Source organism: Oryza brachyantha, chromosome 2 (genome assembly GCF_000231095.2).
Source record: "Oryza brachyantha chromosome 2, ObraRS2, whole genome shotgun sequence".
In the NCBI taxonomy this organism is placed as follows: domain Eukaryota; kingdom Viridiplantae; phylum Streptophyta; class Magnoliopsida; order Poales; family Poaceae; genus Oryza; species Oryza brachyantha.
Window position 1 is genome coordinate 22,428,521 of NC_023164.2, and position 16,594 is coordinate 22,445,114.

The 16,594-nt window shown below is 40.8% G+C and overlaps 2 protein-coding genes across 2 annotated transcripts; one reads left to right on the plus strand and one right to left on the minus strand.

Moving 5' to 3' along the window:
- Positions 1–659: 659 nt before the first annotated feature.
- On the plus strand, positions 660–2,920 carry LOC102720855 (outer envelope pore protein 16-3, chloroplastic/mitochondrial-like). The gene is made up of 3 exons (XM_006647734.3): positions 660–791; positions 936–1,304; positions 2,543–2,920. The coding sequence occupies exons 2-3, from the start codon at positions 995–997 to the stop codon at positions 2,683–2,685; spliced, it is 453 nt and encodes a 150-aa protein (XP_006647797.1). The 5' UTR covers positions 660–791; positions 936–994; the 3' UTR covers positions 2,686–2,920.
- A 789-nt stretch (positions 2,921–3,709) lies between these two features.
- On the minus strand, positions 3,710–16,365 carry LOC102721139 (clustered mitochondria protein). The gene is made up of 29 exons (XM_015833748.2): positions 16,282–16,365; positions 15,761–15,990; positions 14,619–14,680; positions 14,349–14,538; positions 14,123–14,263; positions 13,798–13,954; positions 13,502–13,695; positions 13,315–13,416; positions 12,716–12,851; positions 12,515–12,643; positions 11,875–12,253; positions 11,457–11,561; positions 10,644–10,762; positions 10,354–10,462; positions 10,164–10,253; positions 9,619–9,819; positions 9,375–9,545; positions 9,208–9,294; positions 8,683–8,814; positions 8,439–8,585; positions 8,293–8,361; positions 7,899–8,057; positions 7,716–7,772; positions 7,602–7,642; positions 6,659–6,778; positions 5,889–6,198; positions 5,700–5,807; positions 5,424–5,492; positions 3,710–4,174 (listed from the first exon to the last, which is right to left on the minus strand). Exons 2-29 carry the CDS (start codon positions 15,984–15,986, stop codon positions 3,710–3,712), a joined length of 4,275 nt encoding a protein of 1,424 aa, XP_015689234.1. The 5' UTR covers positions 15,987–15,990; positions 16,282–16,365.
- Positions 16,366–16,594: the final 229 nt, after the last annotated feature.

Below are 16,594 nucleotides of genomic sequence, written 5' to 3' on the forward strand. Positions count from 1 at the left end.
ATTTGGTTTATTCGGTGAAAATGTAAAACGGTATATTTATAAGCGTAAAATAATTTATGAAAAACCTTTATATGCATGTTGTTAGCAAGAAAAAGGATGAAAAAGCTATAAAACCTAATTCAAATTTACGGTTAAAAATTCAAATTTTGATTTATAAGCATAATCAGAAGCAAAAAGATAGAACCACCGTGATTTACTGGCGCACTATTCGAAAATTCAATACTCCCTCTATCCCCAATAAAATCATTTCTAGCCAACATTTCCATACCAAACAAATACTCCCTCCATCATTTTTTAAGTATAATTATTTCTAATATTTAAATATTATATCAAAATAAGTATTTATTATCCCAATACAGTTTATCACATCAATCACTTATCATTCAATTCTTTTCCTATTTTACCCCAAATATCCCACCATTTTATTTTATATCTCATTTATTAAGAGACACACTATTTTTTACCTTAATTCCTATTAAAAACGTTTAAATGATTATACGGAGTATTTTGTTGGTTCAATACAGTACGAGGCCGTGGCTGTGGCACGAGCGAAAAAGGCCGATAAGGCCGTGAAGTCTCGCTCGAGGTCCACGTGGGGACGAGGCCCAAGCCCGCGGCGAGCCGCGCCGAGGCCGAGCCCGAGACCACGCCGCCGCCCCGTCCCACTAGCTCTCTCTCTCCCCTCTCCCAACCACAGCGATTCCCCCATCACCTCCCTGCCTCCGCCCCCATCGATTCCAGCCATTTTTGGTTCTTCGCCGCCGGCACGCGCCGCCGAGGTTCCCCCCAAGGTAAAGCGACCGCCTGTCGTCCCCGCTCACTCTCCTCCTCGGCCCCGCCCCTTGCCGCAGGCGTCGATCCGGCTCAGATCGACTAGATCTCGATCTCATTTTCTAGGGGTTGGCTCACCTCGGCTCAAGTTACGGTTTGTGCAGGGAGTGGAGAGGAGAGGAGAGGAGCGGCGGGTGCGTGCGGGGGAGGGAGGGAGGGAGCGATGGGGTTGGAGGAGGACACGCCGGTGGTCAAGACGGTGAAGGCCACGGCGATGGGGCTGGCCACGGGGACCATCTGGGGCACCGTCGTCGCCACCTGGCACGACGTGCCCCGGGTTGAGCGCCACGTCGCGCTCCCGGGCCTCATCCGGACTCTCAAGATGTGCGGCAGCTACGGGGCCACGTTCGCCGCCGTCGGAGGGCTCTACATCGGCGTCGAGCAACTCGTGGAGAGCCAGCGGAAGAAGCGCGATTTCGTCAACGGGGCCGTTGGTGCCTTCGTCGCCGGCGCCACCATATTCGGTTACAGAGGTTAGCTCATCCTCTTGCCATGTTCAACACAGCCACGCCTGCCTACATTGCCATTTGCTAGTGTTTTGTTTTGCTTTTGTGTGTTTTCACGCGGATTAAACTCTGATTGGTACTTGGATTTATTGACATGGGCTTCTCTACTTCAATTAACGGTAGAATAAAGTTATTATCAGGGATTGGATTATTCAATAGTAACATTTACTTGACTCAACGATCGCTAGCATTATTTACATTAAGCTGTAGTTCAGTGTCTGAACCCTTGCCCCTTGATCTGTTAACTGAGTGGCCTGTTGAAAACATTGTTGCCTGGTTGCTGTATCGCTAAGTTCTGAAGCATAACTGTTGTAGGATTGAACACAGTTTATATTCAGAATAGTTCTGTAAGGATTATTTCCATACATGGTTAACAACCAACGTTTGGTCGATCGAGTTATCTTGTACAGTAAAGTGACCAATTTGTTGGACGTCACACTGGATATAGTATGCTAATCACATGCTTATGAACTGAAAATATTTGGTGAAACAAGTGAATGAAATATGAAATAGGTTGTCTTGATCAAGGAACCATCATTAGATAAGGATACCTGGAGCATTTTGGATTGGCTCATCCTAAATTTGGATGATGGCATAGTTTGTGCTCCTACATCAATTGACTTCTGGTGACTACGCAGTAAGAGTTATTGTGTGGACAGATACGGGTCAAACATATGTTACCCTTGCTTCATCGGCTTGATAAATTTCTACTTGGATGCTCTACTGGTTGTATTTTACATTTATTGAAACTGAGGGACCTTACTGGGTATCTGGGACTAGTCCAATGAAACTTTTTGTTAAGGGATCCTTTACAGGTGCCCTGTAATGTATGTGATGACTATGCAATTATTAATAGTCAATTATGACATATTTTATGTGCTTAGCTTAGCGTGTTCTCTCTCTTGTCCTGAACAGTTCCATGACTTCCATGTGTATCAACTTACTCAAAGAGTAGCATATGATCTATGCTAGTTCATATCATTTTTCGTTGCACAGGCCACAAACTGGCTATCAATTTATTCATTCAAACTTTGTTTTACCTCTGCATACCAAATCATAGGGTTATTTGTGACATCAGCATGTGCTCAGTCATAATTTATTCTTGATCACATTTATAATAGGCACTCTTTTATTCACCTCGTAGTTGTTATGATTCAGTATATTGGCTAGCAAGACTGATGTATGTAATCTAACGCAATTGGCAGGAAGGAGCATTCAGTCTGCCATCGCTGCTGGTTCTTGCCTGGCCTTTACATCCGCTGTGTTGGACGTTGGTGGTAACACTACCAGAGTGGACAATGGTAAAGAGTACTATCCCTACACGATCGAGAAGAAGCCTGCTCATTGACTGAAGTTCTGTACTTGTAGCACAAGTCCTGCAAACTGTCAGCTCGGTGAATTTTGAAGCTGATGCTTTCTTTCCTGCTGTTTTGTTGATGTACTAGTTCCTTTGCAGATCCATGGAATTGTTGTGCTCGAGAGAGACCTACACAGCAGACTTGGAATAAATCTTTTGCCTTACTTTCTCGTAATCATTAATCACAATAAACGCCGACAAACGCACGATGCTTGAAATGTTTGTATACGTTTCTCTTGCGACATGAGATGCTGAAAGTTTATACTGGGACTCCCCTTTTTGAATGGTACTAAAATATACTGGAAATTTGAGTTGCATTCCTGGCTTCTGAAAGTTTATACTGGGACTCCCCTTTTTAAATGGTACTAAAATATACTGGAAATTTGAGTTGCATTCCCGGCTTCCAGCACTAGCGTCTATCCTTGATCCTCTGCTTTGAACTGCCGATGATCCTTGATCTGGCAACATAAACTGCAATTTTGAGTTGCATCCTCGCGCTAGGGTCCTGCCCCTGACGAGGAAACGGTGGCACTGCACAGTCATTTGCTAAATAATGGTACATAGAACACGGTGAAGCAGTCAATACCAAACTAGGCAATCTTTTTCTGCCAAGGCAGTCCGATATATCTATCCAGCGAAACAACATAAAGTTCATCTCCAGATATATCTATCCAGCGAAACAACATAAAGTTCATCTCCGAAATGCATTTCCAGCTAAATTGCATGACGAGCATGAAGAACGATAACTAAGAACCAAACATGAAGAATTAAGCTTGTGAACCAACTTGGTTAAGCTTTGTGGTTGGTAGACTTAGCCAATAGCCATTTATCTCATCAGTAGTCTATCAATGTCAACAATTCTCGGTTATTATTGGACTCATTCTAACCCCCTCCAAAAAAACAAACAAAATTACCCTGCCACCATGGTGGCGTGACAATTCTATGCGGGTAAAAACTCAAAACACCCTAGAATTCCAAAATTGTCGGGAAAAAAAGCTACCACAGATGTTACTTTCTATGCTTTCTGCTTTGATTTCTGCTTCTTCAACTCCAAGGAAGTCCCTAGTCCTACTGGCGTTGAACCACTGGGCTTAGATGATCGCCCATGGGTATTATTCCCTGCAGTGCCGTTTTGTGTGGGTCCATTTGATTGCTGACCTTCATGTGTATTTTGAGTGCTAGCAGCAGCCAAAGCAGTGGCTGGAGTAGCAGTAGATGCCTTTGCTGAGTCCAGATAGTTGAGAATTTGAGATAGATTTGACATGTAATCTGGTGCCTGACCACTACGCACATTAAGGCCTCTGGCAACAGCTTTCTTCCGAGCTTCTGCAGTTGCCCGAGCAGCCCGCTCGTCAACTCCTCTTACTCGAGGAACACCTTCACCAACAACTGCAGCATTAAGTGATCGGTTGACGTTTGCTGATCCGTCACCAGGTTGTTTTGCAGCCGCCTTAAGTGCTTTTGCCAAACCAGGATGTGCCTGTCAAGTTAAGAAATAATCTCAAAAAGAACCAAAATACAGTATGGAGATGTCAAATAGCTATATGTATATTTCATTAGCAATGGTAAAAACTATTACATTCAATGACCTAGGCTGCGTTCGGCGAAGAGCAATGTTGTCTGATCGGCTGATCAAACCTGATCGCCATGGCACCGATCAGGTCGATCAGACCGATTAATCGTCGATCAGACTGATTAATCGAGTCTGATTGGTACAGTACTACAATCTATGCAGTGTACTAGTGTGCAATATAAAATACAATAATAGAGGAATTATTTGATAGTTAGATGATAATTACCTTTGAGCTTTGTTGTTTGAGGTGCCCATAACTCCAGATTCTAGTCCTATACTCCATATATTTCTAAGAGACTAAAATTCTAGTCCCATACTCCATACTAAAATTCGACAAGACTAAAGATTGCCCAGCCCAACTCAAAACTACAAAGTCACATGCTGATCGGTTGATCGCCACCCCTTCTGATCGCCCGATTAATCGGACCAAATCATCGGCTAATCGGACGATCAGGTTTCTGATCGGTCTGATCGTTTTGAATGGCCTAATCAACGTCAGGTGCCGATCAGCCCGAGATTAATCACGATTAATCAGACGATTAGATAACACTGGCAAAGAGGGGAGGTAAGTTAACTTACCTGGCATGGAAAACGTAGTAATAGATTAATATGATTTTTTAAAACAACTTTCCTATAGAATTTTTTTTGCAAAAAATACATCGTTTAGCAGTTCGGGAAACGTGCACGCAGAAAACAAGGGGGGCTTACTTAACTTATACCATGGCCGAAACGCGGCCCTAGTGTTCAAGGATTAATCCATGTACATAATAGCAAACAGAGAACATGTACATAGCAAACAGAGAAAATAAGAATGAAAATCCCAGCAACATGAATCATATACCATTAGGACCCAATGCATTTTGACATGATCATAGCTAAAACAAGAGAATATTATTTCAGACTTCCACAGTTCAATTGACATCACCCAATGCAATACTAATGTTTTCAGCTTCTATACCTACACCAGCTTCTATACGTACACTATAGTTAGCATTTGTCACTGTCCTTTTTTCAACAGAGGTTGTCACCTTGTATGAATTGTCAGAAGCTAAAAAGGAACTAAGAGTTTAAGACTACTTGTCCCCCTGGAATTATAGGGGGATACAGTATCAAATGCATGATAGTGAGACTTTCATATTGTAATAACTAAACATACCTTCAACAATTCAATAGGATTAGCTGGCGGATTTGTGCCCTGTTGACCTTTTTGCTTCTGGGCATTCACCTGTACGGTGAAAAGAGAGTTACATCTTTGATGCACAATGCAAAACCGAATCCAGCATGAAGTAAGAAAAAAATATCCAAGAAAAAGCAGCCCTAAACATTTTCTTAAGAAAATATGAAAACTTTACAATACTATGCCATACGTATATAACATGTCATATATTTGCTAGAAGTATCATACTAATACAAATACAGTTTAAACTTATACCTGCTGTTCTCGTGTCTTAAACGTATTCAGCCAATTTTCCGCATCCTTTGTCCGTGAATCATCACTCCCCAATTGCTTAACCAGTATATCATAAGTCTTCTTCTCATGCTGCCATCAGAGTAACACATGAGCTAAGTGGTTTTTAAAATGTTTTTTTTTTTTTGCCAACCATCTTACACCAGAACTGACCTGAATTGAAAGTTTGAATGCACCCATGCAGCTGAATGCAATGGCAAGGGCATGATAGCAGATAGCTGTTTGGATATGATCTGGGCCTAGAAGCCTCTCGTTCTTCGTGAGTGCTTCCTGAAGATACCTAAGAGCAGTACTCATATTGCCAGCATCCTGGTACATCATTGCAACGTTTATAAGAGTCGCTGCAACATCTGGATGATCAGGACCTGATGCTAAACTTAGCAAAAGCAATGTGCGAGACATGTGTCGCAGTGCGAGTTCAGTTTGATTAAGCCCATGATAGAACAAAGCCATGTTACCGTAGCTGGAAAAAGAACACACAAGGTTAATAATCAGTGAAAAATATATTAACTGTGCAAAATCAAAGGAAGGAATAAATATATTGTATATTAATATTACATATTCAACAAAGACACACTTGTTAGTGCTTAACTCTGGAAAAATGATAAACTAAACAGAAAAATCACATTGCCCACGCAGCCTTATCTGTCAGAACAATCTTTGTCCCACAGCTAGCACTCCAGCAGAATATAAATTATCGGTTACATCTTTGATTTTCCGCAAGACATGATTCTTTTTCAGTTGATATATCCATAGTTGGTTTAAGATTTTCTTTAGATGATGATGTCTAAAATGGGCTTAAGTTTTGTAACAATAACATGAAATTTAGTTTCACTGCACGCATCAGAACTTCAGTTACAGTTCATTTGAATTGCAAGAAGAACATCAAAATTCCATACAGCAAATGAAACTGAACAACATGCCTGTGGGCTGTATCAGGATGATCTAGACCAAGGCATCGCTCATTAATGATAAGTTCCCTATGTTGTTGCACAATTGCTCCTGATATATCGCCAGCATGGTACAGAACCATAGCAAGGTACCTACAGTCGAAGGAAAAGCAAATTAAGAAATCCAAAGATTTTAGTATGGACGACTAACATACATAATTTTAAAACAGATATCTGGAAAATGTCATGTCTAAACTCTAGCGAAAACCTTCAATGTGCCTACCTTGTTCAAAACTTATGTGAATACCATTATTTCCTAATGCAGTCAATCCTCTTATCAATTCATGTCACATATTTCAAATCTACACTATTCTAGAAAAGCAGTGTCCACCAAGGAGGTTATGGTTCTTGCCAGACCTATCTTTGAAAATAAATATACTACTCAATGTTATCTGATCGACTGATTAATCACGATTAACCAGGGTAATCGGTCCCCTGACCTTGATTAGGCTACTACTTGAAACGATCAGGCTGAACAGAAACCTGATCGTCCGATTACCGATAATTAGGTTCAATCAATCGGGCGATCAGAAGGGAGTAGCGATTAACCGATCAACCCTGTAACTTTTGGGCCAGCCTGGCTAGTAGACTTTTAGTTCGGCCAGTCCATTCTAGGTAGCGTTTACTGTTTAGTCCCCTCACCCCCCCAGACATCAAAGCTCAAAAGGTAAGTACCATCTAACCATCAAATAATTTCTCTATTATTGCATTTTATGTTGCACACTACATAGTATATAGGGTTCTTTAGTTCTGGTAAATATACTGTAGTACTGTACTGATCAGCCTTGATTAATCAGGCTTATCAATGATTAATCAGCCTAATCGGTTCCATGGTGATCAGGTCCGATTGGCCGATCAGAGAATATTGATACTACGAAAAATAAATTAATCAAGTAGAAATAAGCTAATGTGTTACCGGCAACAGTTTGCAGCATCCCTATGCATGGGACCAGTAATCTGTTAAAGGTCATAGATAAATGTCAGAAATCAAATTCCCATGCTTATGCTGTAATAAAGCGGTGTTGCGTACCTGTTGAAGCAGTGAAAAAGCTTCAGAAAACAGTGCATACGCCTCATTCAATGTTCCCTGAAACACATAACCAAAATTTGTAAAATCCATGGGTGCAGAGAATTAAAGAGAAGCAATATAAGAGGAGTTCATCAAACAATAGGATCACAAAGTTTATGGCAAGATTATATCAGCCACATATACCTCAGCCATCCGAATTTTCCCTGCTTCCATAAGATTCCTTGCATCTGCACACACAGGTACAGAATGCTTCACTACTGGTTGGAGATTTAGGATATCTGACGGCTGGAATGGAGCTGCAGAATCCAGGTCGTATTTGCGAGAAGCAATTGTTATTCCCACCTATTATATGTAACAATTGACCAAAATTAGCACGTGCATACCATGGTATGGCAATGATAATTTTGGATGTGTTATGAACAAGCATTCAACGGGCATGATTTCATAAAAGAGCACATAAGAATTATTTGTTTGAACTCCTTTCAACCATACTATTTCTTTTCTCTGAATGAAAACAGCAAACTCAATTATTATGTTTTGAGAAACAGAGTATTATGTAGAGCTGAACAAAGCAAACCTTTTGGCAAAGATTACGGAGTACTGCAACTCTTTTAGCACCAGCCCTAGCATCATCGGGCACTTCAAACTAAATAAACAATGTGTTATTGATGGCATCCACAAATAGTAAACCAAGAAACTGAACGAAGCAGCATCCATCAGTACCAGATATTTATGCTTTGCAAATTCCTTAATGTTAGACCAAACTCTGTCAGATGTTAGATGAGAAAATGTTGGCATAATGTTTTTTGAAGCAGAAAGGCTCAATTTCTGTCCCTTGGTAGATTTCTGGTTTTGAGTCTTCTCATGACCCTATCAATTTGAATATCCAAAAGACAGTAGCCATTAGTTGCAGTTACCTAACAAGCTACAGCAGACTTAAAGTGAATATGAACGTGGAATAGCATACCTTCTGGTTTTTTGAATGTGTACTGTCAGAACTACCTTTTGTGGAAGGTGCCAAGACATTACCAATAAAACAATTTAAGAAATGAGCAATAGCTGGACCAATATCATGATCTGGGCTTTGCCTCAGTAATTCCTGGGACAGGAAGAACAAACAGTACGGTTAACAAATTGGCATAATTTCTCCCATGACTTCTAAGAAAATGGAAACACAGGAAAGCTTATCAATTTGGTGAAAAATAATCTTATAATACGGTGATTGGGACTAGTAAACTATCACAGCATTCAAATTGTATACAAGTAGGCAAGTAATAATGATTAGTGCTCCAGAAGTGAGGTTACATACTTCACTTTTATTATAGAAGAGAAGGCCACCACGTGAAGTATATATATTATCAACATTTATTTGAATAGACAGCAGGATGAAAGCATGAAACAAACTTTAGAAAATTATCAATTAACTAGCCAGAAAGAATGTGTCGTAGAAATAAACATCTGCAATAAGTATAAGCAGAGATTGATTTATAACCTTGACCACATGCTTTGCAGACCTAACAATTATCTCAGAAGACAACAAGTCCCGTAGATGAGGCAAATGTTTGATCATGCCAGCAACCTGATAAAGGAATTAGATGATAAACATGTTACATTATACGCAATGGGTTCACATGCAGCTGGATCAGTTCAGAGACTCACTTTGCCCAGATACCTAACATTTATCCCATTGCTATGCAGCACATCAGTTAAAGTCTGCCCATCCATAGGGGAGATATCTAGAGAGCAGATATCCTGAACAAACTTTGGTATCACTGTGTCTAGAAGATATGAACCAACCTTTTTAACCAATGCTTCATCTGCTGCAATCTCCTAGGAAAAGCGAAGAGTAGAATGTCAATACATCAAGATAGGGATATCACGCAGAAGTAGTTCTAAGACTAACCTCTGGGCTACCAGCAAGTTTGTACTCTGTAAACACATTTGGATTAAAAAGGATTTCTGAAGCTGACTCGTTTTGTTCAGCAGGCCTCATAGAAGAGCTGTCATCGGAAGTGCCAGGTTTAGGAGCAGAGTTTTCATCAGACTTGGCAGCTTCAGGAACAGAGCTTTCATCAGACACGGCAGGTCCTTCCACAGGTGTTGCCTGAAATAGGTGGACTAAGTTTCCAGATATTTGAAACAAGAATATCCAAAAAAAAAATTTACTAGAATTTAGCCTTTTTATCATACGAGTATCACAAAGGTGAAGTCAAAATCATAACATTTAAAATGGAAAAATCATTTTAGTTTATGATTGTGCATAAGTTAGAACTTCAGACAAACAAATTGTGTTCATGCAGCTGCGACAAGGGAAGATCTGAATGTAAGAAACAAAAACATGGCAGTGTTTGGGGTTTTACCCAAAAGGTATTTTGCAATGAATGCTTTTGACCAAACAAAAAACTCTCCACAATAAACAAAAAACAGTAGAGAACATTATGAGCCAACCATAGCATCAGAAGGGCTTGCCAATTGCTCAATAGATTCTCCAGGAGCACCTGCAACTTTCTGTGTGGTGGATTTGTTTGTGGATTCAGCCTGGTTACATAAAGATATGAGACAGTCAGGACTGGACATAAATCATATCATGTACCAGCTGACCATCTTCTTAGAAAATGGTATCATGGGATCAGCTCACCTCAATAAACGATGCAACAAGTTCAGGCCTCAAAACACAGAATCGGTGCTGTAGTCCAATGTAGTTAGAATCTCGAGGGGTCACTCTCATCAGATCAAGAATATAATGCCTAGAGAGTTGGAAAAGGTCAAGCGGGAAAAAACAAGGAGAGCAGCATTGAGGCCCAATAGTGGATACATGAAAATGGAAGCAGTGAAGCTCAGAGTACAATTCTTTTGCATTTACGCACACCCACACACATCCTAGAGAAAAAGAAAAGGCACATTGTTTAGTATTAAATGTAGAATTACCTATCATCACTCCCAACAATTCCCTTGCATTCAACTGTAGCAGCTAATTTTACAGGATTACCAGAACCATCCAAAACCTCATGCTCTTTCACATGGAGCCGCTTTGCAGCCTCGACCACCTAAAATAAAATTACAGACATCAACATGAAATAAGAATAGTCAAAGCAAAGTTGAATACAAGAAGGCACAGCATACATCCAGTGTTGTATAACATGATCAGGGTGGTTAATCACTACCGCCAAGAATAAAGTATGCCTACAAATACATATTTCTCAGCCTGCTAATCTAATCTCCATAATGACCTTCAGTAGAAATCAAGGACCAATAAGTCAGGCAAATATCACATATAGCATTACCATTTGATAGTACCATACAACTTGTGTCTAAGAAAACCTGATACATTATATGACATGCTAGTGAAAATTTGCAGAAGTCAGGTGGAAAAGCTTATCTTAGACAGAGAAGGAAAAATAAAGAACATATCCAAAGAATTGGAATATCAAAAACAGTTCTTTAGCTATACACTTGGTACAGCATGCACTTTTAGCATCAGCACTGACAATCTCAATATATCAACCAGTCGCCTATCAATAATTGCTATTATCAACATCATCTTAATTAACATAACAACCAGTTTACCCGAACAATCAACTCAGGAGAAACTAGAAAATTCTCACAAGTTATGAACTCATGTCTAGCAACAAGATAACACACAAGCACTGAAGGACATAAGAAGTTTCGAGAGCACATGTACTAAAGAAAATTCATTATTCCTGACAAAGCTTGCATAGCAAAAGAAACATTTTGGCCAACCTTTGAATGGAATGACTCGTTCCAAGATATTTTCTTGCCATTATCAACCGATCCATACAGAAGGGAATCAGACTTGTCTCCTTGAAGAATACCGGGTATGATGCTCTACAAGACAAGTATAATTTTACAAGGCAAATAAATAAGAACTCAGTGTAACCTTTTCAACATGACCCATTTTCACTAATACAAGGATAGAGTGAACCCAGATAATACATAATGCAATGATCAAACTGCTAATACCATCAAAAGCAGGCTCTACTAAATCATGCATAATGCTAAAAAAGTACAAATGTGGGTATCTACTTATCAGAAGAATATAAAATATTGTTGTACATAACATGAGCAAGAGAAAATATGTATCCAATTGAATAACATAAAAGGATACAATAACATTATCAGGAACTACTTATAAACATACCTGTGCCACAACCCTGTGACCTCTATAATCAATAATTGCCATCGCAAGATTATAAAGCCCAGGAACATCAGCTTCTTGGTAAGCCTTGGTTCCTTTTAAGTCATTGTTAGCAGATGCATAGGTCGCCTGCTCACTATCTGCTATTTGTGCCTCTGCAGATGCATCAGAGCTATTGTCCAAAACACGATTAGGTTCATCAGTTTTTGAATTCGTTGTGCCACTAGGATCTGCACAGTTCCTGTTTGACTTAGCCCCCGGATCTGTGGAGCCTGTCGCACTTCTGCCAGATCCATTTTGACCATCTGGCTTTTGGTCCTTTGATAGTTGCTCATAGTCAGAGTCAACAGCAAAACTAAAGAATATATTGTTGTGTACATACCTGAATTATATAAGAGCACAGGTAAGCATCTCTAAATGAAAATTAAAACATCCTTGAAAATCAATTAGTCAGATAACTTAAACCAGACTTGATGGAGCATGTGCAAAAGACAAGTTCCTATCAGCACATGCATCACTCACCCTTACAAGAGAACACTTCCACTTAACACTAGTGCCAAAATTCCATATTGAAAACCTCAACAGCAGTAGCCATGAGAATTGTTTTGTTAACATATAGGGCATTATATTTAGGCTTACTCACATATGAAAACATTCTGGATCAGTTGGATTAATTGGAGGTATACATCTATTAATGACACCAACTGCTCCTTTAACTGCAGCATCAACGAAATCGCATGTCACCTTATAAAGCGCTCTGCCACGTAATATCCTACAGGAGCCAGAGATATTTTATTATTGCAGTTATAAATAGGCAACCTGAGAGTGAAAGGTTAGCAAGAACCTTTCTTGAGGATTGCTATGAGGAAACTCCCGGCAAGACTGTAGTTCCTCATTCCAGTCTCTCTGCATGCCAATCAACTCAGTTCCATACGATAACACAACAGAATCTTCAGCTCTAGCTGCATCCCTTCTATGTTCTGCTATACATCAAAAAAGGTGTAAAAATTCTATTACAGCATTTATGTGGAAAAGGCAAAAGATATGGAGTAATCTATAAAAAGTATTAGCAATCTTGCCAAAAATAATAATAATTAACAACGATTATCAACATAAAGAGTTGAAGAAAAATGGAAGGATGAAAGGTTAACAGCCAAGGCCAGAATAAGGTGCAAAAGGATCAGGAAATGACTATTGTGAAGTCAATGCTACAATAGTTGTAAAATCTAGAAACAGCATAAGTATAGCTTCAAGTGCACATCAAAAAAATCTGCCTACTGACAAAAAGCCACAAAACATGTTCATAACTATAACTAGCTTACGATTTGACAATACTAGAAACAGAGACTGTAAATAGACATTATTAGATTAAATATACCCCACCTAGTACAAACTGAAAAGAAAATGCAATTGTGAGCATGGGGAATATACTGAATAAATTACCTGGCACAGGACAAGCTCCCAACCAAGAAGTCACTGGGAGCAAGGCCTGAACATTCTCAAAAGGATGTGCTGATGCTTTGCGATCCAAAATTTCACGAAAACCTTCATAAAATTTGCCCAACTCATGATAAATAAACATAGACTGGTCATTTATGCAAACAAAAAATAATTGTGAGCGGTGAAAAACCTTTCTTGAACTTGGCACTGATTTTTTGTAGCAGACCAACTAGGGTGCTATCCTCCAGGGCTTGTTTGGAAGGCCTTGGGTCCAGAATACTTCCATTGCTGGAGTTCACATAAAATGATTTGGAACTTCCTGTGATACAGTACTTGTTTCCTTCTAGTGTCATAACATCAATATAAATGAGATCACCATGTAATCTGAAGAAAGGATCAACAACTGTAAATTTCATGAAGAATAAAAATACTAAGCAATAACCTTATGTGCCATACAAATATGGATTATACAGTCATTAGAGTTACCTCCTATAACTTGGTGGAGGATTAAATGAAGAAAAAACTATGCTAGCCACACATTTGATCTCTGCTAGTGCAGATGGCAGCAAGTTAATGAGAGCACCAGTACTGTCCTCCATGAAATTCAACCCATCAAGCTCTTGACTAGCCGTTTTCCCAGAATCTGCTAAATAAAAAAAGGCAGAACAAAATATACATCAACACCAAGTTGTACCATCGCTTGTGGGCAAATTAGGAAACTACTCAGTACTCGCTGACATTGCAGAAATTACATGATATACAGAATGTCATCAGTAAACTACACACCATAGGGCAAAACCAAGTGTTATACCTGCAGTGTCTGCAGATTTTTCCTGTGCAGATTCTTGCTGAAGAGCAAGGGATGTGGAAAGTGAGACATGAAGACTAGAAAGGGATAGCAATTCCCTAACACGGCGCAGATGCGACCTAATAGATCTCTCATCATATATTGCTGGAAATAAACACGTATTGTGGCATCAGATTTTAGAAGGAACAACCTGTGAGAATAATACAAAAAAGAATGGCGCATCACATACCAGCAATCATCTCCAATGAACAGCCACCGGCAGTTATATCAGCAATCTCAGAAATTTCATTATAGTCCTCTAGCTCATGAGTTGAGCCATCTTTAGCGTGCAATATCAAATCATAGCATGTATAGAAGCAAGTTTCAGGAGCATCCAAGAGGAATTGTTTGACATCGATGACAGAATCCCCAGGGCTTAGCTGTAAGTAGTAGCATGATATTTACATAGAGGCAGAACAGACTGATGTACCAATAGTCAGCACAATTTGTATACATTTACCTGCAGCTCAAGCTTTTCGCCAGACTGTGTCTTAACAGAAACAGGGTAGAGATGAACCTCATCTGCTCGAGAAAATAAATATAATTAATAATGCATACAGGCACATAGGAAGTCGTGGTCCATCAAATGAGAATGGGTGGCCCAATGTGGAAACAAAGAAACATGTTGATGACAGAAAAAGTAGAGTATTCCATAAATTGTCTCAGTTTAGCAAAGTTCTTGTCCAAGGTACATGTTTCTTCTTAAGTGTCAGTAACATGACGGCTTTAGAAGAGTTAGGACAAGAAAGTATCAAGCATTACACCTTATAACCATACCAAAGACAATTTTCTGCTCATTGCAGTAGATACTATATAAACACATCATCATTAATGCAACAGCAGCATTAGGCATATTTTTCATTCCGCACAGCAAATTGAACTTGTCTAGCTTACTCTGCATTAAAAAAATGCATCATTCTTAACTACTGAATTACTAAAAATACAACGTGAAAGGGCCTATAGCCTAGCGGTTACAGTGCTCAAGTAACACCTCGAAGTTCCGGGTTCGACCCCCCACGGGAGCAAATTTCATGCTTGGCTAAAAAAGGTCACTCGCAACCCCTCAAAAACACGTGATACGGGACAGGGGCCTCAAAACATGGGTTAAGCAATGACCATAAGGGGCGAGTCCAGGTCCTGTCCTCAAAAGCACGGTTAAGGACTGATCATAGGAGCGAGTCCACGTCCTGTCCTGAAAGCACGGGTTAGGACTGATCATAGTAGGCAAGTCCACGTGTGGAGGGCAGTGTTCATGGTCTCTTGGCAGGTTTGATTGATGCTTCTTCTTAACAAAAAGGACACGGAGGTGGCCATTCCCCCCACCACCACCACAAACAGTCGAGTTATTTTTTTACTAAAAATACAAACACACGCTATTTCCTTGTAAAACCCGCTGATTGTACTGCACAATTGATAATTTCCCTAAGTTGATGGTCTGTTGATACTCAAAATCTGATATTTCTATATCCCAGTGGTATTGTGCAGTCATGTATCTCTCTAGGCCAGAGCTTTATAGAAATTATGTACTGCAAGGCACAGTTCATAGTTTGACAAAACAAATATAGCAACAGTATGAACATGATCAAGTGGGGTGGCCCTTACCCTCAGCTGGCTTCTTCGTGGTTTGTGTTTCCTCAGCTGCGTCGCCCTGCTCCTTCTCAGCACCAGGTGCACTGCCCTCCACGGCGGCAGGTTCACTAACTTCCCCGTTCTCGGGCTTGGCATCCTCGACTCCATCGGTCACCGGAACCTCCGGCTCCACCGCGACGGCCTGGCTTCCGCCCTGCGCCTTCCCCTTGTTCCTCGCGCCCTTCGACTTCCCCGCCATATTCCTGCCGCAGGCCAAAACCAACACGCCAAATCCAATCAAACCCAAGCCCTCACACAGTCCACAACACAAACCACTCCCAAGAGCAGCCTAGGAGCACGGGCTGCGCAGAGGCCAGTGCCACCAAACCCCAGCCAAACACGATCTAGACTCCAATCAAAAACCCTAAACCCTCCCCTAATCGACCCCCGAGCTCAGGCGGCTCCGGCGGGCCGGGGCAGCCGCGAGCCTGGAGGGGAGAGGTCGACGGACCCGGATTGGGTGGGGGAGCGGACCGGGTACGAGTGGCACCGACCTGCCGCGCGGCGGCGGGGAAGCTTCGGCTTCCCGGGTGAGGAGAGGAGAGGCGGCGCGAGGCGGAGACGGGGAAGGGGGGCGAGACGGGAGAGAATGATTGGTTTCAGGAGAAGGGCTGTTTGGGTAGATTGGCATTTTATATGAGCGAGCCGCTGGTCTCTGCGGCTCTGAGGGAGGCGCTCTGCTATTATTATTTTCCTTTTTTTCAAAAAAAAAAATCTCTGCGCACGTACTGCGGGTGAATGGGTGATACGGTGATATTTCTTCTGAGCTTTGGGCTGCCTCGAAGAAGGGGCATTTGTGGTAGTTTA

Coding starts and splice junctions, on each gene's coding strand:
- LOC102720855 (XM_006647734.3), top strand. CDS start 995: ATGGGGTTGGAGGAGGACACGCCGGTGGTCAAGACGGTGAAGGCCACG. Junction 1,305..2,542: donor CACCATATTCGGTTACAGAG/GTTAGCTCATCC, acceptor CGCAATTGGCAG/GAAGGAGCATTCAGTCTGCC.
- LOC102721139 (XM_015833748.2), bottom strand. CDS start 15,986: ATGGCGGGGAAGTCGAAGGGCGCGAGGAACAAGGGGAAGGCGCAGGGC. Junction 11,562..11,874: donor GTCACAGGGTTGTGGCACAG/GTATGTTTATAA, acceptor CTTGTCTTGTAG/AGCATCATACCCGGTATTCT. Junction 10,763..11,456: donor ACGAGTCATTCCATTCAAAG/GTTGGCCAAAAT, acceptor ATTTTATTTTAG/GTGGTCGAGGCTGCAAAGCG.